Source organism: Mercenaria mercenaria, chromosome 19 (assembly GCF_021730395.1).
Source record: "Mercenaria mercenaria strain notata chromosome 19, MADL_Memer_1, whole genome shotgun sequence".
Taxonomy (NCBI): Eukaryota; Metazoa; Mollusca; class Bivalvia; order Venerida; family Veneridae; genus Mercenaria; species Mercenaria mercenaria.
The window spans coordinates 17641497-17668240 of record NC_069379.1 but is presented as its reverse complement, the minus strand read 5'-3'; the positions used below and the strand labels follow the sequence as shown (position 1 = coordinate 17668240).

Below are 26744 nucleotides of genomic sequence, written 5' to 3'. Positions count from 1 at the left end.
ATATCCAGAGCCAACAATATTATTTTATTTTATTTTTGTTTATTTTCAATATTATGCTTGATCATACTATCTATTTTAAGGTGGTTAATCAGATTTTTGTCGCCTTACGGATTTTTTAAAACTTCTGTTCATCGAGCTCAAAATACACATCAGATTTTGATTGGAAGTATTTTCGAACTTTGACTTTTCTATCATGTTTGCCCAACCAAGATAGCGTTATTTCAACGTACAAAACATGTAAGTATAAATTTAATAAACACACTTTGCCTCAGGAAAGTTATGATTAAAAGGGTTGTAAAATGTTTGCATTGACATGAACATACTTTGCCAAAATTCATTAAAAATGCAAGTTTATAAAATTATTATTACCCCCCTTTTGTTTATCTTTGTTGCGCAACCAAGATATATTTAAATTAAATTAATTCCGAACTAACAAGTTGTCTCAAAACTTACCTTTTGTTTCGGGTAGTTGAAATATTCCAATATATATCAAATGAAACTATAAAAGTAAAAATTATATTGAATTTAGAAGAAATAATCTACTTTTTAAACATTTTTGTAATTAAAGGGAGATAATAACAAAATTTCATGAAAAAGTAATAAATCATACATTTCCAATAGGGATCTTACTCTATGTAATGGGTCTTTTTGTTCCTTAAATAAATCTCTAACAGAATATGTGACCGTGACTGAGAAAATGGGTCCAGATGAGGAAATTTGACATTTTCAGGTTTTTGCATATTTAGAAAGTTTACTCATTCAGAAATAAATCCTGAAAATTTCAGATGAAAATCTTCAAAATTGTCAGTTTTATGACAGATTTTGTAACATAGATATTAAAAATAAGAACAGAACATTTCAGTTATTCTTTCTTTCTAGTTTATTTCTCACTTACTGGTAATGGCTAACAATTCTGAAATAAATTTATCTTCTGTAACAATTGTATGATATATATTAGACCCCTTCTTATTACACAAAATGATAATAAACTAAAATCTACAACAATTTCTATAAAAATATTTCTCAAATTGTGTTACCATGGCAACAAATATATTAAATTCCCTTTCTATGATAAAACTTTAAAAAAGACTTGTTCACTTAAAGTAAGGACTTTAAAAAGTAAAATATTAGAAGGCCTATGTATTTATAAAAATATTCTGAAAATTTCACATGAAAATATTAAGAATGTTTGGTTTGATGACAAGTTTTTGTAGCATGGGTAATAACCATAAGAATAAGTTAGATTTGTCATTGTGTCTTTATAACTTGTCTTTTAGATACTGGTAATAAATGACTATTTTGGGAAAAATGAACCTTCTTTTACTATGAAATTTTATTCTTGTGATGCTTACTTAAAACACAAAAATACAGCTAATTAAAATCTTTCATATTTTATATGAAAACATTATTCAAATTGTGTTACCATGGCAACATATGCATTAAATTCCTTTTTCTACAATAGAACTTAAAAATAAAAGCTTGATTTGAAATAATGTTTCTTATAAGTTGAATATTCCGAAGTATATGTATTCGTAAGTAAAATTTGAAAATTTTATGTGAAAAGATATAAAATGTTTGGTTTTATGACAGATTTCGTAACACGGGTAATAACCACAAGAATAAACTATTTCAGTCCTTGTTTCTTCAGTTTGTGTTTTCACTTATTGGTAATCACTGGCTATTTTTAAATAGATGAATCTTCTTTACAAAGAATATTTAGATATTCACTTAAAGTGCAAACATCTAGCTGGCTAAAGTCCTTCACATTTTCTATAAAAACATTATTAAATTATGTTACCATGGCAACATATGCATTCGATTCTATTTTCTATAATAATACTTTAAAAAAGAGCTAAATTTGGAAAAGTGTTTCAGATAACTTGAATATTATCAAGTGGTGTGTATTAAAAAATATTATCTAAAAAATTCCATGTTAAAAAAATTAAAATGTTTTGTTTTATGACAGCGTTTGTAACATGAGTAATAACTATAAGAATAAGACATTTCTGTCATTGTTTCTTCATAACTTGCCTTTTACCTGTTGGTAATAAATGACTATTTTGAAATAAATGAAACATATATTACTACTGATTTTTTTTATTGTTTATGCTTATTTTAAAGTAGAATACTAGAAAGTAGAGCTAATTAAAAAATTTCCATATTTTCTAAGAAAATCGTGTTACCATGGCGACATATGTTTTAAATTCCCTTTTCCTACAATAATACCTAAAAACAAGAGCTTATTTTAAAAAAGTATTTCTAATAAGTTAAATATTTTAAAGTATAAGTATTCAGGAAAGAAATCTGAAAATTTCACATAAAAACTTTAAAATAACAAAACAAAAAAAGTAACAAAAGTAGTTATCGTAAGAATAAACATTTCAGTCATCCCTTTCCTCATAATCTGTTTTTTTCACTGTCTAGTTATAACTGACAATACTGAAGAAAGTGAACATTCTTTTACCATTACATTATATACTGTAGATCCCTTATTGAAATACAAATCCATAATTTCAATGAAATATAATTTGAATTATGTTACCATGGCAACATACATACTAAATTCCTTTTTTCTAAAAATACTTTAATAATTAACACAATAGCTTAACTTTTGATGAAGGTTACACTGCTACAAGCTCTGGTGAAAAGTAAATATTTATTTCCAGCCAATACTTTAATGTAGGTAACTGAAACTACAACCTTTACTTGATGTTTAACCTTAACAGCTAAACACATCTATATGAACAGCAAAACAGGCTAAAGTGTTGTGTATTAAAACGTTTGAATTCTACAACAATTTCTATCTTTTATATTCACTTCCTTTTTTCAGTTCTCAGAAAAATCCTCGTCAATCACAATTTCAGTTTTCAGTTCAAGTGGTCTGGGACAAACAGAATCCTTTGACTTTTCAGACAAATACTATTCTCTTAGGAGTTCATACAGGTACCATTGTCAGGCTTGTGTCATTCCATGTCAGTAATATTCGTTTGGCAAGGGGGAGTATATTTTAGTAAGTTAACTGTCTCAACTGGACTGTCACTTTTAACACTAACAATCCAGGTGTTTCTGCAGACATGGTAAAGTGGTAATACTTAGTTATCTTCTTCAAAAGTTTAAAATATTGTGATAAGATATTTCTCCACTGGTAGAATGTGACAGGATTTAAATCATTGTTGACCAACTGTGCAATGTTATGACCTTTCTTTGATGACTGACACACTGTGTCAGCAATATCATGTATTATTAAAGGTCTCAGCATTCACCCTCCTCCACAGATTCTTCTAAATTCAAAAGTGCAAGTCAGATTCAAACTTTGCATGGTCTGTGATCATTGTTGAATATTCAATCGATCTGTGATATCCTGTAACAAATAAGTAAAACATTTTATTTTAAAAAATTAACCTGGGAGTCGCTTTATTTAATAAAAGCAGAGTTATCACTATTTGATAATAGATGATTCTTACAACCAATGCTCTAAAATATTGACAGACTGACAACAGCGTGCTGTCAGTATATAAAATGTACTTTGTTTGTAAATTTTGATTACTGCAAATAGGATGTTCTAAAACACATTTTTTGCATTTACTGTGTTAACACTTAACCTGCTAAATTTGCAAAATGGACTACTCCATCTTAAATAGAGACAGTACCATTAATAGCTTATAGGGGGTTCTCATAGAAAATTTGCTGACTAAATATCAAACACTGCAGATCATGATCAGACTGCACAAATGTGCAGGTTGATCTTGATCTGCACTGGTTGCAAAGGCAGACATAGCTGCCTCATTTAGCCTAAGGGTTAAAAGTATACACTGTTTTAACAGCTATAAAAAATGGTTGTTACCTAGTAAAACTCTCCACAGACCATACCACAGCAAGATGTTATTTCTATTCTAGCTAGCAGCATTGTCAAAATGGAATACCAATACAGGTAGTGATGTACCATGCTCACAAGTTGTCTGCCCCTTAACCAACTGAGTTTCTTTCATAAACAAGAGGAAACACTTGCCTTCCTGAAAAAAGATTTAAAAGTCTTTGGTAAAAGTATCTGTTATCTTCATGTATCTCAGGAACCTTTACAGCCTTCATTCTAATCCATATTCTTGGTGCAATAAAACTGGTAAAAAAATTCAATCACATCACAATTTCTAAGTCAAGAATGGGTTAATTAAATTTGAAAATAATCACATTACAATTAAACTAAATTACAATTAACTGATTTACTTCAAATAATTAATTAAAATTCCTATTATTTAGAACTCTTCTACAATTAAATGAGATATCAATTTATACACATGTACATGTAGTGTTAAGCATTCAAATTATCCATGTACTTATTGAGTGCCACAGACTTTTCTCAGGCTAATAGCCAATGTAATGAAGACTTTTCACAAACTGATCCTCCTCAAAACCGGATTGTTGAAATGAAATTTCAATAATGCCAGTTTTGTCAGTTTAAGCCATTCAATAGTCATAGTACATGTACATACATTGTACAAATCATTAGTGTAGAAGTAGACTTATTTTGTATAGACTCCAACAAAACTTAGACAGAGGTATAATTAAATAATATATTGCATTAAAATTATAATAGGAGCCATCAGCTGCATGTTACTTACCTGATTCCTCAAAGCACATCCAAAATATGTTACATTTTCTTCTGATCTTAAAGTAAACAGACCAATTTCCTGGCTGTTGTAGGGTATATGAACCAGCTGTAGTAGAATGAACCATCAAAGGAACAAGGAATATAATCTGAAAGAAGATATAATACATGTACTGTAAACATCACTAAAAATCAAAAACTGAATACTTAATTAATAATGTGATTGTGAAAGGTTTCATTAACTTACCACAAAATACTATAAAAGTTATTATACTATGAATCTATTTTTTAAAGGATCATAAATTGTTTTACACACAGCAAGGCTCAAAAATTTAAAAAATAAAAAGATTTTCATTATATAACATAAATTCCCACTATCCATATTACAATCATCCTGTTACAAAACATTCTGAATCAACAATAATGGAAAGAGAGTAGTCACCACACAGAAATAACATGACTTATGAGACCCACAGCAAAAACAGTTACCATTTTATAAATGGAAGCGTCTAGACATCCGGTAACCAGAAACCTATATATAGCCAGTGTTTTAGCCAACCGGTAACAGGACGCCTAGCCTATCTTATCCTGTAGGGGTTTCTAGGCGTCTGGTAATCAATTTTAAAATATTGTCTGAATAAGCCTTACATGTGAATATTCAAACCTTAGTATGCAAAAAAATATATGATACAATAAATTTATTCATTACAGTATTCATATATAAAATGATCGCCGAACAGCTAGAAAAACATTCGCGGAGAGGCTAGTCGTCTTGTTGCCGGACAGCTAGAATGCAGGGTAGGCGTCCGGTTACCGGACATCTACATATTTCCTTTTAAAATACCTTTGCTACTGCTGTGAGAGGGGAATTTTCGAGAAATGATGTGAAATAGGCAGGCATCTATAAGACTGCATCAAATTTATTAATTATCATAGCTACATGTATTTTGTATTTTTCCATACTAATGCTTACTATGGACAATGAAATAATTTGTTGAATCCTGGTCACCTTGAGTAAGAAGCTGCCTGCCTTCAATAATCTTTGTGACAACCCAACTGGCCATTTTATATTAAATACACAGGCATAATGAAATCATCTGTGTTTAGTGGCCAGCCACAAGATAAATTTCATAAATTTCTCTCGGTATGTTTTGGATTCACTTCCGGGTAAAAAGACAGACTTATTTCAGTGAAAGTTTAAAATATTTTAGAGAATCTACATTAACAACTGTTTATAAACAGTACTTACCAAATCAGTAAACAGTACTACAAGTCTCAGATCCCTTCATCGTTGAACAAAAGGCAGTTAAACAAAAGTAAACTTCACATGCTTCCCTGATAAAATCCGAAACCGGAAACATACAGTAGCGAAGGGGAAACAACTGATTTTGAACGAAGTATTTTGTCTCAGGCGTAATACCACTATTTATTTACAGGTCTGATGTCTAAATATTCTTTCTGTAGTAGGCTGTCATCAATCATGTAACAAGCAGTCGTACTTTAACGGTCAAACTTTTGCTAATTAAAACATGTGTAAGAAAGCTGCGCGCGTAAACTTGGCGCAACTTTAAACGTCGTTTCTCGATATTACGTCATGCCGCATCTGGACCGGTTTTCAAAGACGACGTCACATATATAGTATGAAAAATGTCGCTCAAATGTGAATGACCACAATTGAAACATTATAATATCTTTATGTATGTATGTTTGTTTGGACCTTGTAATACAATGTACATTATAACAGATTTGTGGATGGAGACCGATAATGACTTAAAGCCTTGATTTAAGAAATAAACTAATTTTCTTTTTCCCATCGCAAATGTAGAGTATTTACTAGCTGTTTTCTGGTAAAAATTAACAATAATACCTCTGTATTCTTGTAAATGGTATTCAGCAGTTTTCTAAAGGCAACACGTCTTTTGTATTTTAGTGATTGTACAAAAACAGAATTAATAAAGCATCAATTTATTTGAGTAATTTGATATTTTTGAAATACTGAAATAGTATTTACAGCATGCTGATCTACATGTATGCTTAATTTCAGTTTTGTTCAGTATTGTGCTAGCTGTTTTGTTCAGTATTATGCTAGCGGTTTTGTTCGGTATTGTGTTAGTAGCTTTGCACAATATTGTGTTTGCACTTTTTCCAGTATTGCGTAAGCCGTTTGTTTGGTATTGCGTTTGCTGTTTTGCTCAGTAATGTATTGTAACTTTTTTCCAGTATTGCGTTGGTTGTTTTTGTTCGGTATAGGGCAAGTTGTTTTGTTCGGTATAGGGCAAGCTGTTTTGTTCGGTATAGGGCAAGTTGTTTTGTTCGGTATAAATTTAGATAGAGATGTTAGTTCACTTACTTGCAAATCTGACGGAGAAAAAATTAATATGCGTGTATTTTTGCAGGAAATTAACAATAAAATGTGATTTGTCAAAGAAGGTTTATATCCATACCAGCCCTTCATTAAGCACATATTATGCAAATTTGTAAAACCTACTTCTCGTTAGGCAAATTAAAACCACCAATCCGCGGGCATAAGCAAATTCCTCTTTTCCTTCTAAATGGCAAGTACATCTGTATATACTAGACAATTCATCACTAGTCTTTATAACTTGCAATAATTTCATTCAATCTTTTGTATTTATTTAGTTTATATTTGCATTTGATGTTTCAATATGTAAATTTAAATACAATTTCAAATGGCTTACCTTGGAGTAGAGTGGAATGAAGTGGAATGAAGCAATAACGATGCTGTTCCAGGTTCGATACCTTTTTTTAGTAATGACGTTACATACAAAACATTGCATGGATGTGACGTTGACGTTTACGTTACGTTAAAGCGCGCCAATTCCTGACATAGTCGGGTCGACGAAAAATACTTGGTCACAATACATCTGCGGACTTGCTTTGCAAGTGATGTGTGTTCTATCGTTACATCACAGTTACTGGCATCAAAGTCGTTGGAATATGGCAATGATGTCGTCTGGCGGCCATACAACAGGTATGCTGCGGTCTAGGATCCTCTTGAATGGATGGAACCTGAGTCAGCGGTTGGTTTGTGATCATGCACTGTGTATCTGTAGTGATGGTTTGAAGGGTTTCCAGGGTTAGCTCGTCCATTAGTCTTCTCAAGAGTCACCTCGTCAAGCCAATGAGTCTTTCCCAGAATCATCCGGAGGTGCCCCATGTATTTCTGGGACAATCTGTGTATGAATAGAATTAGAACCACTGACTTACCCTTGCATGATCGTAAGAGGCGGCCAATAGGGTCTTAACACTTGGTTTTGCTGTTCATATTTTAAAACTTGTTTTCGAATGTTATATTGAAGTACATGTATACTAAAGATAGGTAGCAAGCCTGTTGTTTTAGGACTTCCCAAATTCAAATTGATAACGTTTAATAACGCCAGTTAAGGAATCTTTTTGTCTGTAGAGTTATCCTTATTTATTCAAAGACCGCCTCGGTAGCCTATTGGTAGAGTGCCTACTATACAAGTGCGGAAGGCCGTGGGTTCGATCTCTGGTCGTAATGACGGTACCAGTAGCTTCGCCGCTAAGCGCTCAGCATTTAGCAGAAAGTGCTTGGACTAGTCAGGCCGGTGTCAATATAATGTGACTAGGTGGGGTAACATGTCACGTGTCTATGGCCTGATATTCCAGTTAGGCAGCACTATTTGAGTTGGACATTGTGCTTACTGCTACAAGTAGACTCTGTCGTTTATATGACTTAAAATCTCTTAAAAAAGGCGTTAACTCCGAGAACACACGCGTATTTATACAAAGTATATCCAGTTCAAGGGCGATTTAAAAGCTATCAGTAAAGTAAAACATGATGTGCATATTAATTTAGAGCAAGAAACAAGATCTAACAAATTTGACAGACCGGATGGAAAGTCACCATAATTGCAGGATTCACTCTGTCTAACATCCAAGCGATCGATACCGTAACCATGGAAGTTCTGTTTTCAAAAGGCTTTTGTTACATGTAAGTGAGAGTTCTTTTTTTTTTTTTGAGTATGTACTGTCACTGAAATTGAATGAAGACGTGTTGGTAGCTTACAGATACATGATATGTCTGTTTCATGTATCACAGATGAATTTTAGATGACAAAAATGTTAAAATTACCCATATTCTAATATATAAATATGTCTATACTATAAACAAAAATCCTTTACATCAAAAATGTGTCTTCATGAAATCCTTTACATTTAAGAGACCAAATGGCATTTGGTTTATTTTGCTATTGATATAATTTGTTCCATTTTAGTCTCATCTGAAGCAAAATAACAATAAATTATTACAACTTGTTAAATAGTAAATAGAAAGAACAACTCTATGCCATGACGAGCTACTTTCGTTTTCTATTTCGGAAAACAACACAGACATTGTTCTGAAATACATTTAGCTTCCACTCAGCTTAGAAATGCGTTAGCAAGGCTCGTCCGAAACCATTTCGTTCGTGTGACAGATATCCCTAAGCCCGAGTGATTTGTTTGTTTAAATATCAATCTGGACTCAAGTTACTCAAATTTAAAAGCCAAGGACTTCAGCTAACCGGATAATATGGGTATTGATTTATTTAAATATACTTTAATACGCAATTGTCGATCTATTGATTTCCGTCAGTAACAGTGACACTCGGGACTTTATCTATTAAAGTTTACCTATAGATATCATATCAAGTATCGTTACGCATTGTAGTTTTTTTAAGTTTACATTGAATAATAGTTGGGTGTAAAAGGGAGTTATTTTATATAAGATAATTATAGAATATCAAGCTTGTTACACTTTTTCTATTGTGTTGATATAAGCTTCAGGAGAATATTTTTATATAAACGGGCACTAGCAAAAAATCATGTGCGCACTATATATTTGTATAAACAGAACGTGACAATTATCCCTTGTTTGAAGTTCAGATAATTGCTGTAATTCATGCTTAAAACGTTCGATTAAGATTTGATTTGTGCAAAACAACTCAATATGGAAGTCCCGGAAGAAAAGCTTCTGATGATGAGGAACAAGTTAAGGAAGAACTTGGAAAGGAATGCGAACCATGCAAGGATGAACATGTTGGAACCACAGCGAATGGGCTATGTCGCGAATGTGAAGAATATATGTGCAACAAATGCTTTCGGCATCATTTGAAAGCAAAGCAATGCAGAAATCACGTTCTGGTTGACACAAAAAGAGTATCTTTGATAGCGGCCATTAAAGACAGAAATGCCAGTTTACTGACCACGCTAGAGCAGGATTGCCAACTTCTTTCCTCTAAAATAACTGAAACTGAACAGAAACTAAACACAGAACTGTACTCTGACAGTGCCCTGTTTATTCAGACGGTAAATTGCAAGCCCTTAGTTCTTGCCATTAAGCAGGGAGTATCTGGAGTGCAAACAGCAAATTGTATCAAAGAATTTGAATTTGTACCAGAAAAGCAGATGCAGCATCTGTGTAGCTCCGTACACAATTTCGGACGAATTACAACTTCAGTTAGAAAAGTAAATGCCAGTTTAGAAGCTATAAAACTGCCTTTTGGAGGACAAGACAAGTCCGTTGTTCTTGTGGAGGAGCCTGTATCTAAAAGCAATTACCAAGAGAAAAAGGGTTTGATATTTATATGTTACTGCTTGATTAGAGGCAATATTTATAGTCCTCAATTATTTTAGTTTTACAACGTATGAAATAACGATAATTAACAAAGTACTCTGTTACATTGTTCATTTATACCGGAGCCCGCCCGCTTAGCTCAGTAGGTAAGAGCGTTGGTCTACGGATCGCGGGGTCGCGAGTTTGATCCTCGGGCGGGGCGTATGTTCTCCGTGACTATTTGATAAACGACATTGTGTCTGAAATCATTAGTCCTCTACCTCTGATAATTCATGTGGGGTGGTTGAAAGTTACTTGCGGAGAACAGGTTTGTACTGGTACAGAATCCAGGAACACTGGTTAGGTTAACTGCCCGCCGTTACGTGACTGCAATACTGTTGAAAAACGGCGTTAAACCCAAAACAAAAAGAAACAAAAACAAAAAAAAATCATTTATACCGGCCATTTCTGTCTGTATTTAGAAGTTAATTCAAATACTTATACTAAACATATGACATTAAGATTTCTCAAGACTGCAAAATAAATGGTGACCAATCTTGCGGCATCTTAATTCATATTCTATTTATTCATATTCTGATGCAATAAGCTTTGTACAGCAGATTTTGTAGAGTTTTGAAGCCCATTGGGAAACAATGTCGAGCCCGTCATTGTTACTGACTCAAACATTTCAGCCCGCAATTAAAACAATGATCATTTCAGTATCTTGTTCCAAACTAAAGTTATTTAAAAAAAAGACCATCTACACAAAAAAAGATACTCTAAGTCCCAAAAATTCTGTACAAGGTAAAACAAACCTACAATTTGAACCACAGAAATGTGGTGTTTGTTTTCCGTACAAAATGACATATTTATAGGAAGAACAAAGGGAAGTAATCCTAAACATATTATATGTCTACAAAAAGTATTTTTCAGTGAAAAGAAAAAATCTTGCATGTTAAAGGTATGGCCTAAGATCTTATATGACTTTGACCGCTAAGTGTGACATTGCCCTTTTAGATAAGGACCTGCTGTTTGCGCGTGACTATACAACACATTGGGGCAAATATTTATAAAAATAAGACTGCTCTCTGCATGGCAAAGTTGCAGCCTTGACAAGTTCTAAAATGACATTTGACCCTTAAGCGTGACCTTGACCATTGATGTAGGGACTTTGGATTTGAGCATGAAAGACCGTCTCATGGATGTGAAAAGTTAAATGTCAGATACAAAGGTTGCTCTATATTTATCAAAGTTATGGCCCGGACAAGCTCTTAAATAACTTTTGTCCACTAATTGACATTGACCTTTGAGATAGGAATCTGAGGTTTTCGTGAGATACTCCGTGTTATAGAGGTAAATATTCCTGCAAATTATTAACAAGATTATTCCATGTATGTCAAAGTTATTGTCCGGACAAAACATTGGGACGGACGCACCAACGCGCTAACGCACATACAACGAACAGCCACTTGGACGACTTTGTCTTCGCCCTCAGTAAGCGAGCTCGACAAAAAAGTTCATGCCGTAAAAAATACAAAGAAAATAATTACAAATGATTTCTTTGTTTTTCAGAATTGAAAGTAGCTCCATTATTTGTTGTCGGTGCATATGTACGCGCATCCAACTGGATGCCGAAAGGCACATATAAGGTAAGCAAATCAGTAAAATCTATGATTGTTTCAATACTGAACCACCTGGAATTAATACGAATATTAAACACAAGATTTCTTCCTCTTAAATGTTATGTACTTCTTATTTATATATATAAAGATGTTGTGTATATATTAAGTGAGTAGAAGAGTGGATGATATTAAATGTTTAGTGACGTATTATCAAATATCAAGTTGATTATAAAGTTTCTCGCACGTTCCGGAATTCATACAAGAAAATAAAAGTCAGATTGAGTCAATTCAAGGTATGTGTTGATAATCTTGATAAGTTTTATGTATTTATGCTATGTAAGTGTAGTATGTAAGCTTCCAGTGCCAGAATAGAAGAAAAGTCTTGGGAATAATTTGTAATCTAGAAAATAATATCTATAAGGATATAGAACAGAAAAGTAATTTTCTTCAAAAAAGTCCAAAGAGTGGAGTGCATTATCTTTCTGCTGTAGATACGAGTGGGTTATCTCTGTCTTAAGCCGTTCATATAATTTTGAATGTTTTCAAACAAAATGGTAACTTAAACGAAGAGATAGGCAGAGAAGTTTTGAAGGTAGAATTGAATAGGACATAATTATATCAGTGTCAATCAGAAGTTTTTTTTCACGCTAATAATTGAGCTGGAATCTATATACCATAATTACTTACATCTTGTTGAAAATTGGACATACTTATATAAGTGATAGTTAGAAGTTATCTTTCTGATTCACATTAATTGACTGGAATCTATATTCCATTATTAAACACACCAAGTTGTTTTAGTGTGTTTTTATGATAATTGTCCATTGATTGATTATTGTATTCAACATAACTTCGCTCACCAAACGAACGATCATGAACTGTCTATGCAATAATTATGTCTCAACTTTCAGGAACATAGAAATCAGCCTGAAACTGTAACCACTGTAAACCGAAACTATGGTACATGTAATGTCTGCGTGAAATGGGATGCAACAGGATATACTGGAAATTATCTCACTTCAGATGTTAAGCTTATTTAAACATTTTTTTCACCTTGCGTGGTAATGCTATCATAGCTTTGTTTGACAAATAAATTGTATAATAATTGTTCATGTCCTGGAAGTTATCACTATACTGTTTTTTATCATGTTAAACTGGGACAAAAATGTATTAATTGTATTTCAAGTACGTATATGGAGAACATCATGACTATGTAATTACTAATGAAAGGTGGTGAACAATTCTTCTTACTTAAAAATTCAGGCTGGAATGAAAAATATCAGTACAGGATTTTGTTGCCAAACTAAATAGCACTCCCATAGGCAGGTCATTTGATAATTCGGCTGGTAGACTGTATATTTTCTAAAATGATAGTAGTACTGACATGAGTTTTGACCGGCTCCGTTGGGTATTTGAATGCTAAATGTATTTTTATTTTTATCACAATCTTTAAGAGAAATTAAAGAAGAGAGTCCTGGTATCAATTTCTGCAGGAAATAGTCCGACAACGAAAACGTCTCAGTCTTATAGAAGCGGCTACCAGAAAAGACAAAAATATCGCATTAAACAAATGTAATAGAATGAAAGTTGACGGAAAAGTGTACACGACGGGGATTACGGTAAAGCTGAAGAGGATAAACAGGAGGGCGACGTACAAATATGTATATGGAATTGTAACGGCTTAACGACTTAAAAAAAGCTCAAAACGATGATTGTGTGCGGGTACAAGCACAATATGAAATTAATTTATACTGAAATTGCTAAAACCCTAGTACGACCGACATGTACAGCTATATTTGTAAACATTTGTTCAGACAGTTTAAAAATAGAAACGCAAAACAAAACAGCGGTGTCATTGTGGTTTACGCTTATAGACATGATAATGATAGAAGTGTATCAAAATTGTGAAAAGGTACAATTGAGTACAATGTAAGATAGTGTTGTGTGGATTTTTTCGGATTAATACATGAAAAAATACTTACGCGGCGCTTATGTATTGTGCTACAGTTCACCGGCATACAATATTGTAAATGTAAACCTTTTTGAAATTTTACAATAAGGTATGAATTTCAGTAAATAGGCATGTGATTTTAACGGAAGGACATGCTTAAAGCCAGATTATATGCCAAATAATAAAATGCATGATGGAATAAATGCTGTAACCTACAGTGTTGGTGTACCACTCAAATGTTTTTCAGCGGTTTTTCAGTTAGTATCTACCATTGACTACAGTCAATACACTTTTGTAAGGCAATGTAATGGGAGACTTTATAAGACGGACCAATATACTTTCTATAGCGAAACAGGACTCGGTGTTTACTAGCAAATAGTGACGACATTACGTCAATAATATCATTTCAAGTGTTTGTTTTCAATACGTTTTCAGATCACGGACACATTTGCTTTTCTGTTTCGGCTGAAAGATCAATATGATCATCAAATGATGATCTTATCAATAAATTTTTCATGGAATATTTATTGATCATTTAACACACTTGTTAAATTTGATTTTTGACAGTGGTTACTTTCCAGGAAAATAGATGCAAGGTTTGCTTATCCCAGGTGACGAAAATGATACAAATAATTATCGATAAGCTGTTTAGCTAATCTGCTAGTATTAATAATATTTTATGATTGTGAGTTAGAAATAGACTTACTACGCAATACTATAATTTGCATTAAATATGTTTGTACTTCTACAAAAATGTTAAATGAAGATGTGTTGTGTTATATGTAACAATATCATTTTATATCATTCTCAATACTATGCTTGATAATACTATACCTTTGAAACATTATAATATCTATATGTATATATGTTTAGACATTGTATTACATTTTATCAAACTTGTGGAAGGGAGCCATAATGGTTAAAATTCTTGAATTATGAAATTAACTAGACTTTTTCTTCTCTCTGTACGTAGAATGTTTAGTTGTTTTCTGTTTACATTAAAAATTTACACCTTTGTATTTTTGCAAGTGGTGTTCAACGGTTTTCCAAACGCAACACGTTTATGTGTATTTTTTGCGACTGTACAAAAACAGACTGACTAAAGTCATTTGAGTTATTTGATATTTATGAAATATTGAAACGCCAATCTACATGTTTGCTTAAATTTGCTAAGTTTAACGTACATTTTGCAAGTTTAAGATATTGACAAGCTGTTTGTCCGGTATTGTGTTAGCTGTTTTTTTTTTTCGGGATTGATTAACCCTTTTAGTTTAGTGTTGTGCTAGTTGTTTGGTTCGGTATTGTGTTAGCTGTTTTATTCGGTACTTAGTTAACCCTTTAAGTTTAGTGTTGTGCTAGTTGTTTTGTTTGGCATTGTGTTAGCTTTTCTGTTCAGTACTCACTTGTTGTAGCTTCACGATCCTAAATTAAGTTCTTATTCTGTTCATATTGCGTCTAAGACAAGAATGAGAAACTTTTATTATTGTTCTTTTTATTTCATTGTTAAAACGAAGAAAGAGAACATAAACGTCTGTATAAATTTACAACACTTGCCATATATCAACGGGAGATAAATACATTCAACTCATAAAATATATTAGAAGCTTTGGTCAAGCAGGCTTGAGATTTATTTAGTAGAATGTGTACTATAGGACAGTACAATGTATTGCATTAAATGGGACACATGTGAAGGTTTATTACACTGACTGATTATTCAAAATAAATAACGAATAAACCTAATAGAATAACTGTTCGGGTTTATGGTCAACATAAACATACATATTTACGTAGCATATAAAGTTTTCTTGAAAAATATTTATATTTAAATAACAAGTGCAAAAGCCGTTTATTTTCAGTTATCGTAATATTTATCTAGGTCATATATCACCATATGTATATATCACCACATGTATAGTACGCGAGTTTTAGACAATCTCTGTCTGCTTTTTGTTTTACTTAGTTAATAGACTCCTAAATATATTTCTATCAACAACAGATTTTTAAGTTTGGTGCATTTTTATGTAACACTATTCATAATTTTGTTTTACCGTGTTACGTTTTTGTGTATATTATGCTTATTGTTGTAAATCAAATTAACTAGAACATTTTTTTAACCTTTGTAATCAGAAGTTAATTAGTTTATACTAATTTGTTTAAGCTCGATTATGATGAAAGCTTCAAGCTTATTAGAACCACTGTCGAGTCCGCTTTTTGGAAAAACCAGTACTGGTGTCATATGAGGTCATGGTCGTGACCCCGTTGGGGCTTGACCCAAGACCCCTGGATTGAGCGGACGACACCATATTCAACTCTTAGGAGTTAATTCATTTGTTAGTTTATATTGTGTGCGCTTTTTATCGAGTAACTCTGTTGTTTAATTGTTTCACGATTGTAATAAAATATAAAACACTTTGTTTCGCTTTTACAAATCGTTGCTTTTTTGTTGTTTTGTTTCTTCAAATTAAAGTAGAATCCCGTATTCAGGTCACTCCTAGATTAAGAAAACTTCATTATAACGACCACTCGTTTCCAGAACGGAGGTATTTCTTCTATATTTCAATGGTCGTCAGTCCCTTTTAAGGTACAAATCCGCCATTCGCTATTGAGTCTACATGTTGAAGCTCAAAACTAACCCTATAACTTATGGACCACCAATAAGTCAGTTCACATTTCACACCTATAAAATTGTCAGGTCAGAAAATAAAGTATTGTGTATGATAAAGTAGCGGCACTTAATATCGAGTTTAACACACAAGATAAAGATTTGTTTTCTACTAAAATATTGCTGCGTTAAATGAGCTTGTTTTTCTTTATTCACTTAGACTAAGACATGAAAAAAGGAAACATTTAAATGTTTTAACAATGATCAATGCAAAGAACTTTTGACTCTTTAAAGTGTTCTTTATTTCGTTAAAGTATAAACAATGTTAGATTAAGTATTTGGTTCCTGGTAGATTATAGATTATAATACAAATTACATGTACATGTACTTGGTAATTTTAAATAACTGGAGTTTCTGCTTTTTCTTTTTTACTTCGTTTCTAGATATCTTATATACTTTTCTTCATAAATTTAAATTGTAATATATTGTGTATATCTTTTCAGGCTTCCTCTGTAATTGCTATTTTGTATATTAATTCCTGCAAATCAGTCTCAATCATGGGATCCTTGATATGACAGAAAAGGTGTTGCATGTTATCAATAACCTCCTACTTCTACTACAAGACGAATGCAGGTCAACTGCAAAATTAATACCCAAATTACTGAACAGTTGATATTTTCTGTCATGTAGCTCTTCCGGGACTGTGTGACGTTTGTCGCTGTCCTCGAAAAGTACGCCCCTTTTCTCTGTTGGTTCGAGCACTTATCAGATGTAATGAAGCAATTTCCGAAGGTGGTTTAACCTATCTGCTCACCTTTCCGTTAGAAGATACTTGGGTTGGCAGAATATATTATGACTGATGAGCTACAAAAGTTGAATACTCGACTCGATGCAGTCAACAAACTAGAAAATAATATTGCATCAACGTCGAAACGATTCGATGAATATTAATTTGAAACTATAAAAACAGACTTCAAATCTGCACATTTATCAAGCAAAAGTACAAATCCACGTTAACGTTAACGTTTTTTACTGTTCATATGTATAAATACATGTTTTCATGTTTTAGGTCCTCTTGTTTCAAGCTATTCTGTTGAGAAATAGTGTTCAAATGAAATGGAGATCTTTCCTTTCCTGTTGCTTTTTGAGTAATTTTTTCATTGGGCCCTTTCGTTTCAGATTTGCGACATGCACTGGTTCGACGCTGGGAACCAGCTAGGCATTCGTTGTACTCCCCGGCATTGCCCGCGTCTATGAGATATCTGTCGGTCTTGTGACATACATAAGTGTCAATTAAATAAATATATTTTCCAGATACTAATATGGAGTAACATTTAGAAATGTGTAGTTGATACCAGAAGAGGAAGAAACATACCATCACAATTCACCTACTTTGAACAGACCAAAATAGCGAATTATAACAAATTGAAAAAATGTTATTTTTTCTTGCAGCTCACGTTCTTACTGCACGCCGGAATGTTAGTTTATTCATAAACCAGCAAGATTTTTTTTTCTTGTCGCTTACGTGAAAGGCCTGCATGTATCACGGATTAGGTTAAGCGAATTGGCTAGTTTCAGCTAAAGTCAAAACAGCTATAAGCTATTGAGTTGATTATGTTCTGCTATTAAAGCAACTAGTGTCAAAACACATCTTTTAACCGTTTGAATTCCTTCACAAATAAGTTAATAAAATATAATTGATTAAACATTGTTAAAGGAAAGACTGTATTACCAATTTGAGAAAAAAATGTGAATATAAAGATCATCTCTATTTCTACTTCCTACTTATCTCAGTGGATAAACTAAATATTGAATAAATCAACCAACGGACACACTAGAGTCATCTAGTAATCTATTTCAGGTGGCCTTTCTTTTCCTACATATATTAAAGTGTTGAATGTTAGACATCTGTGAGCATTCTTGAAATGTTAGAGGGAAAGGAGAAAGATATCATAAGAATGTGCATTCCACGTGTACTGACATGTTATCTTTAGTGAGATTTGAACCGACACCCTTCCATTCCAAAGCACAAAAATTTATTTTTCATTTCAAATATGGCCCCATATTTTTATTTTTAGCTAGTGTGACCTCATATACATTCCCAACCTTTTGTGTTTAATAAAATCTATCTACACACCAAGTATACTGACAATAGGTGTACCAAAACTGAAGATATTGAGTGGAAACTGTTATTCTATCTTCAGTAACAGTGATCTCAAATATCATTCAAAGCTAATTTTTCTTATAAGCTGGCTGTACACAAAGTTTGGCGGCAGTAATTAAGTTCAAACAAAACTTATAAAGCGGAATCTATTTTTAGTAACTGTGACCTTGACCTTGACAAGAAAAACTTTTATTTTGGATCTCAATAGGATTTGAACCGACGCCCTTTCGCACCACTGACTAAATGCAGGTTTTGGCACAATGCTCTAGACCACTGCGACACCGTGGAATTTTCTAAGTGTGAATATTAAATAAGTTATCCTGACCTTGAACTTGACCCCATATACAATCCCAACCTTGGTGTTTCTATAATCTATCTAAAGGCCAAGTTTAATTTCAATACACAAATAAAAACTAAAGTTATTGTACGGAAACCAATTTTTTTTATTTTAGCAACAGTGACCTTGACCCAAATTGCCCAAAATGCAATTCCAAAGCCTTGTCGCCTTATCATCTATCTTCAAGCTAAGTTTGGTGTATATAGCTTGTTCCAATTTAAAGTTATTGTGCGGAAACCAAGTTTGACGTTCGCCCGCCCGACGACATATCCAAATCTAATAACTTTTTTTCTACGAAAACCTGGTTAAAAAGAGGAAAGGATTCCTCTTATTTGCATTGCGATTCCTGATATTGGAGTTATGACACAGAAAGTCATGTTGTAATTAAATATTCAGTATGAGTATTGCACAAAATTACATAATTCAGAAATGCATTAGAGATCACATATATTAGAATCAAAGTTTGTATCACATTATTGAAACATGAAATAGTTCATTACAGAATTTGTTAGCAAAACTTTAAAAACTGATATTATTATAGTGGGGGTATTGATATTGTAAAAATGAATACATTGATATGAAATCAGTACTGCAGTAGAGTGAAAAAAAAAAAGATAAATTACTTTGAGAAAATATCATTAAACTAAGATTCTCATCATTAAACATATCAAAAGATCCAAATACTAATTGAGAGTGACTAAAATGAAATTTACTGGCCATTAAGTGGGCTTTGATGGAATGCTTGAATACTGGAAGATTTAATACCTCTACTATGTTGATGGATACTGTTCCACAGATCAATACTATTAAAAGCAAAAGATGTTCTACCAAAGATTCCTACCTTTGGTAAAGAAAATCCCACTGTGTCACTAAAAGTGTAGCAGGACTGTCAACACTTTAACAGATCAGTTAGTACTCAGTTAAATCCTGTTATCTACCGGTATCAGGTTCTCTGTTATATATTACTGCATACGTACGTAAAAGTACAAGAAAGGATCAACTGGGTTCAGTCAGCTTTTATTCATTACAATACCAAATCACAGCATTTTATCAAAAGTATAGACCTGATGTAACTAACAATACATATATATGGCTGGCAAGATTTATAGTGAAAAAACCCAAGAGTAACATGGCCAAAATAGTGGGGAAAGTTATAGCTGTTTGAATTTGAAACACCCAGATCGAAAAATAAAATATCCCTTATTATTTCTAGAAGTGGCTAAGCTCTGACAAAAGGTAGAAGTTACCTTGCGAGTGTCTGTGAACTAGTCAACTAAAATGAAAAGTATTACTCTATATATGCCCTGGCATAGCCCAAAAGCATGAGAATTTCATGCTCAGACATTCAGTAACACACAAGGAGTATACATTAAGTATTTATATTGTACAAATTAAACCGATAAAGGTAATGTAACAGTAGAGGGATTAACTAGAGATAGGCCAAGATAATGATTGAATAGCCCACATTCAAATAAAGTGGTAAGTGTAAAATTTAAATGCTTCAGTAATTATACATATAAATCTGTGCTATAAAACAAGCATTCCTGCCACACTCCACTTTCCCTAAAAGAACAAAATTACAATTTTGCGATAAATGTTACTAAAAAAAGGCAGGAATGTAAGCAAATTAGATGTATTTTTACTCGAAACTGCAACATTTCAGTTAAACAATATTGAATGTTAAACATAAGTAGCTAATATTTTCTAAAAAAAGAAAAGTATGGCTGAAAATATGATAAAATATTGATTCAGGAATTAAAGTTACGAATAGAACTTGTTAGAAAATTTTTTAAGTAGGTGTATTTTTTTTTTTTTTTTTCATAAAGAAAAAGTTCATGGAAACTGCATAGATTAAGATCTACAGTTTTAACATATTTTGCACAGTAAGCAAAACATTAGACTTGCTTTTTCTTAAAAAGAAAACAACAACAAAAGTTTACCATGGAATGGAAATACAACATTGTACTACAGAACTGCATGAAGATTATTCGACACCGTAAGTGAAACAGCCTTTACTATGTTTACTAGATACAGAATAACAAACCGAAAATTTTAAAGTTAAGAACACGAGCTGTTATTACCAAAAAAACAACAGTACTTATTAAACATCAGCTTCGGCATATGAATTTTAACATAAAATTCACCGAGTATTAAATTTCAAAATTTTGAATAAACTTCCGAACCAAATAATAAATACCAAATTGGATATAATTAGACAATAATTACTTATTGAAACATTAAACTTTAAATTGACAACAAAAATTTAATTATATTTTGAAAAAACATGTACTCTTTAAAAACAATTTGCTACGACATGTCATCTTTAATACATAATTAAACTTTTAGAACAACTATAACAACCTAAAAACCTGGTTAAATCACATTATTCTGTATTAAATTCAAATGTTCATTTCGTTTTGTATTTCTTTCCAAGAGTCTTTCCATAATTGTCAAATTGGATAACTTCGTCTCGGCAGTCAGCCGCCGAGGTCACGAGTGCCTCTCCGGGTGTAGATGTGTTTGGCGGCGCTTTGTTGCCACTCTCTCTCGGTGGTCAGCCTGGTACGGAATAACTCCATTAGGGTTGATGTAAATCTTGTTGGCTTCTTCCTCGGTTTGAAAGTGATGTGGGGGCCAAAATTGTGTTTCTTACTTAGATGCCTTGCGGCATAATATTTACGCCAAAGTCTGCGTGCGCAAACAGGGCAAGTGTACGATGTTTTCTTTGGAAGATGTACTTGATTCAAGTACCGGAAGAAGCATTGGAAAGTTGCATATTTGTGTGCACCACATGCTTCTACAGGACATGAAGTAGGATTATTAGGCCACACAGACCTTTCTTGTTTTACAGAATCTTCTATTTCCTGGTTATCTCCCACAAGCTCCTGTAATTCAGCCATTCTGAAATAATATAAAGGCATTTTTCAACATTAAAGTAGTGTTATATAATGGCTAAGAACGACCCGTAATGTATGGACAGATGGACATGCATGTTTTACTTGACTGATAGTAAGTTGTTAAATGATTGATTGATTGATTGATTGACTGCTTGATTGATTAAATGATTGATAGATGGATAAAACATTAATTCAAACTGTCATTGTCAAATATCCTAGACTGGACAATTTTAGTTTCCAGGATAACCCCCATCGCTTATGAACAGGAAAAATTGATTGAATAGCATGCTGATAAGTACAGTTAGTCCTTTTTTAACACTACTTTGAAATTCATTATTTTAAAAATTGTCCGTACTTTACAATGACACCAAAAAATAACATGTGTTTTTGCATCGTTAACTTTTAGTGAAATATATTATACGAATTTTTAACAGTCCTACAACCAAACAATAAAATTTCCAGGATAATTAATTCCCGTAGATGCAGGAAAATATATGGATTATATGTTGACAGTTTAACAGTATAACCATACATTTCATCGCAGTGATATGTAATTAAATTTTCACATAAATTTTCAAAGATCTACATTGTGACTGAAATAAGTTAAACACAAATAAAAAGTATATCCTGGAACCGGACAATATAAATTTTCAAGGATAAATCCCATCAAAGAAAACATACTATTTTCTAGGAATTGTAAAAGTGACAAAATGTGTCAAACATCAGGAAATCCACATTTCCTTTGTTATAGCACAATTAAGTTTGTACAATTATATTGTCCATATAAATTCATTTGTAATAAAGAAGTATTTCAATTCAATATAGAATGAAACATAAATTGCATTTCTTGGTGAACAGACCTGGTAAATGTTGAGCCATAAGTTTTACTATAAAGTATGCTTATCATCGATATGTTTGCATAGCCACTTCCAGAATCCAGGAAGGTTATTGTAAATTTTCTTATCTTAAGATAGGGAAAGATTGAACCCGGTTTAATCATCTCAAGTTAAAGGCTAAGAAAAAAAAAGATATTTGTAATATGATCACTTGACAATCATTAAAGTATTGAAGTGATTATATGTAGAATATTATTTTCTACCGTCTTTTCCCTTTTCTTTATAATTAAAACATACATAAATCATCAAGAAAGCAGTGACTTTCTTGATACTAGTAAATGTAATGAAACATTTTTTTCACATACATTAGTAATTTTTTTTTGGTACACGATTTTTTACAACATAATAAAGATTAAATCTACCCAACCTAAACCTAATTTGGCATTAGCGATAAGATAATGGCATTGAATGCCTTAGCCGTTCTACATACAATAAACTGGGTATTTCCAATTTTGAAAAAGTATGCAAGAACAGAACATTAGAATAGCGCAACACCAAAACTATGAAACAATTTAACAAAACATCCCAGTCCGGTTAAATAAAGTTTTCTGGGATAAACTCCATCGAAGGGATATACCCTAGGTTCATAACTGAAGAGTCAAACCATACAATTGATATAAAATAAAGGTTTGCCAAAACCTAAAATTATCAAATAAGTGGTCTTCTTCAAATTGATTTAATTAACCACATTTAGTCAAATTAATAACCAGTTCGGGTAAAACACCAAACATGAACTGTAACTTGCATAAAAAAATAAATTACAAGATATTTATAAGATGTTCATCAAGACAATATGAAGTTATTAAAGAAGAAAAAACCCACAGTTTTTTGATGGTACTATTACAAAAAATTCTTTCATAAAATATTATTATCTACTTAATATAATATACTCTAGCAAGATGTGGATTACATCTTTTGCTAGTTATGTTATACAGGTAATGTGTAATAGATTTATTTTATATACAACATATTTAAACTTAATCAAGTTATTTACATTTATGCACGATTTGCCAAAATATTAGCAACTAATAGCTGGCTATATTATATACTAAGTGCTATGTAGACTATATACATAAAGGGGAGTGCATTAATATACCTTAAATGCGTCAAGCATTTTGGTCAATAATGACTAACACAAAGAAAAAGATAGACAAAAGAGAAATTAAGATGTGTATTTTTAGAACATTAATCTATTGTAAGCTACCAACTGACAAGAATTTAATTAACACTGAAGGTAATTATTTTACTGTACGTACTGTGCTGGAATGAGGTGAACCTTTTTGCACTGCCCTGTACCTTGTAGAAATCTCTAAAAGTAAATGGCTGTCCTAGAGTTTTCGGGGATACCCTGTAGTGTGTAATTGTTATATGTATTGTCATTTATAGACATATAAATGCAATCACTCTGTGTAAGATCACCATTGTAAATATTTAGTTCAGATAAAAAGGCATCCGTTTTCTTTGTAATTTCAGTAGAAATACACCATGACTGTGGTAGGGTAGCCATTCCTTTTTTATGCAGCAGAATAATTTAACAGAACGGACGAGCCCCCAAAATGTAACGGTACTGTCAACACTTTAACAGATCAGTCAGTACTCAATTAAATCCTGTTATCTCCCAGGTTCTCTGTTGTATATTACTGCATACTTAGTTAAAAGTACAAGAAAGGATCAACTGGGTTCAGTCAGCTTTTATTCATTACAGTACCAAATCACAGCATTTTATCAAAAGTATAGACCTTATGTAACTAACAATACATGAATATGGCTGGCAAATATTATAGTGAAAAAACCCAAGAGTAACATGGCCAAAATAGTGGGGAAAGTTGTAGCTTTTTGAACTTAAAACACCCAGATCGAAAAATAAAATAGCCCTTATTATTTCTAGAAGTGGCTAAGCTCTGACAAAAGGTAGAAGTTACCTTGCGGGTGTCTGTGAACTAGTCAACTAAAATGAAAAGTATTACTCTATATATACCCTGGCATAGCCCAAAAGCATGAGAATGTTATGCTCAGATATTCAGTAACACACAAGGAGTATACATAAAGTATTTATATTGTACAAATTAAACCGATAAAGGTACTGTAACAGTAGAGGGATTAACTAGAGATAGGCCAAGATAATGCCTGAACAGCCCACATTCAAATAAAGTGGTTAGTGTAAAATTTAAATTCTGTCAACTTTTCACTTAAGGAAATAGAAGTTATTGCTTTATATTAAATCAAAATAAGCATAGTTTATTATCTTTAAATTCAGAATTAACCATACCTGCCACAAAAGTATAGCTAGCATCAATTGAATGGGAAGAAAGAAGTGCAAACACTCTGAATCTGGTACAACGGTCATGGACATGAGTAAGGGCTACAAAATGCTTCTTAATGTATTCTGGTGCAGCTGTGTTTGACTTTATTTTATGTTCATGACAGAGAGTTATCTGATCTACTCTCTTTGAAACAGGTAACCAGTTAAGAGACTTGAATGCATCTGACCCAACTGGAGACCCACTATCAATATTCAAGACAAAGCAAACCAATTTATTCTAGGTAGTCTGATGCCTGTCTTTCCAATACTGGGACAAACTAGGGTACAAAAAAGAACATACATAGTCAAAGTGACATTGTACAAAGGACATGACCAAAAGTTTCCTAGTGTGAAGATCGAAGAACGACTTTTTCTATGCAAGTATTTCAAACGGACATATGATTTTGTAACCACTGACCTTTCTTTTTTCATCAACTGACTGATTCTGATCCAAAATACTTAACTGAACTGGTGGCCTGAATACTTGTACCATTACACGAAATATTTAAAGTACTTTGTAACCTTAACTTAAGCTTTGAACCAAAGATAATAAAGCCTGCCTTACCAAGATGTTATCAACAAGCCATTCACTTACATGTTCCAGCTCCACAGATAAAAGAGATTCCATGTGGGATATTACCATTAACAAGGTCGTTAGCATACAATAAAAGTTTGTTGTTTACCACAGTCGATATGTCAACACTGTTGACCCATTTAAACGAGGAGTATATATACAGTTTATGTTTTGAATTGCAGTCACGGCTTAACAATTATACACACGAATTTATCGGCCAGTATTTACATAAGATAGCATATCAAATGTCTTTTCGAATGGAGTGAACTGAATTATGATACTCGGGTGAAAAGGGAAGTATTGATAAAGGAACTGCGTATAAAATATAAACTTATTAAGTTGTTTCAATATCGCTTTATATCAAATACACGAAGAAATATGCAGTTGTTTTTGCATAAACGGATACTAGCCAACACATTTGTCGCTTCGTAACATGTAGAGTTTTAGGAGTACGCAACTTGCGTGATTGATGTAATTCATGCTCAAAACGTTTAATTGTAATTTGATTTGTGACAAATAACTGCAAATATGGAAGTCGCCGGAAGAAGAGTTTCTGATGATGAGGAACAGATTATAAAAGAAATTGTGCAGGAATGTGAACCATGCAAGGGTGAGCATGTTGCAGCCACAGCGAATGGAATATGCCGCGAATGTGAAGAATATATGTGCAACACATGTTTTCGGCATCATTTGAAAGCTAAGCAGTGTAGAAATCATGTTCTGGTTGACACACAAAGTGTGTCTTTGATAGCGGCTCATAAAAGTGCTGGAAATGTTGAGAAGTGTAAACACCATGTTAATGAACAAATAAAATTTTATTGTCATACACATGATATTGTAGGATGTGGTGAGTGTATGATACCAGATCATAGTGGTTGCAAATCTGAAAATATAAAAGACTTAGCCAAAGGATTTGAAGTCAGTGAAGATTTCAAGAGTCTAAAGAAAAAAACTTGAAGGACTTGCGGTGGCAAATAATGAAAACGGGAGAAAGGTCAATGAAACCAAGAAAGCTAATAAATCAGTGTGTGAAAGAGCCTTGAAAGATATAAAAAAGTTTAGAAAAGATGTCAATGATTATTTAGATAAGGCAGAAGCATGCATTACAAGCGAGGCAAAAGACATTGAAAACATCAATGACAAATTACTGAACAAGCTAGATGACGAGTGCAAGCTACTTTCTTCTACAATAAGTGAAGTTGAACAAAAACTGGA

At 32.6% G+C, this 26744-nt stretch overlaps 1 protein-coding gene and 1 long non-coding RNA gene across 2 annotated transcripts; one reads left to right on the top strand and one right to left on the bottom strand.

The window, feature by feature from the left end:
- Nucleotides 1–2229: 2229 nt before the first annotated feature.
- LOC128551134 (uncharacterized) lies at nt 2230–6235 on the bottom strand. The gene is made up of 4 exons (XR_008368643.1): nt 5856–6235; nt 4620–4755; nt 3845–4013; nt 2230–3361 (listed from the first exon to the last, which is right to left on the bottom strand). It is a non-coding gene; the product is annotated as an uncharacterized LOC128551134 (long non-coding RNA).
- Nucleotides 6236–9242: 3007 nt separating this feature from the next.
- LOC123542918 (uncharacterized) lies at nt 9243–16188 on the top strand. Its single transcript, XM_045328966.2, has 3 exons — nt 9243–10202; nt 11757–11833; nt 12718–16188. Exons 1-3 carry the CDS (start codon nt 9713–9715, stop codon nt 12844–12846), a joined length of 696 nt encoding a protein of 231 aa, XP_045184901.1. The 5' UTR covers nt 9243–9712; the 3' UTR covers nt 12847–16188.
- Nucleotides 16189–26744: the final 10556 nt, after the last annotated feature.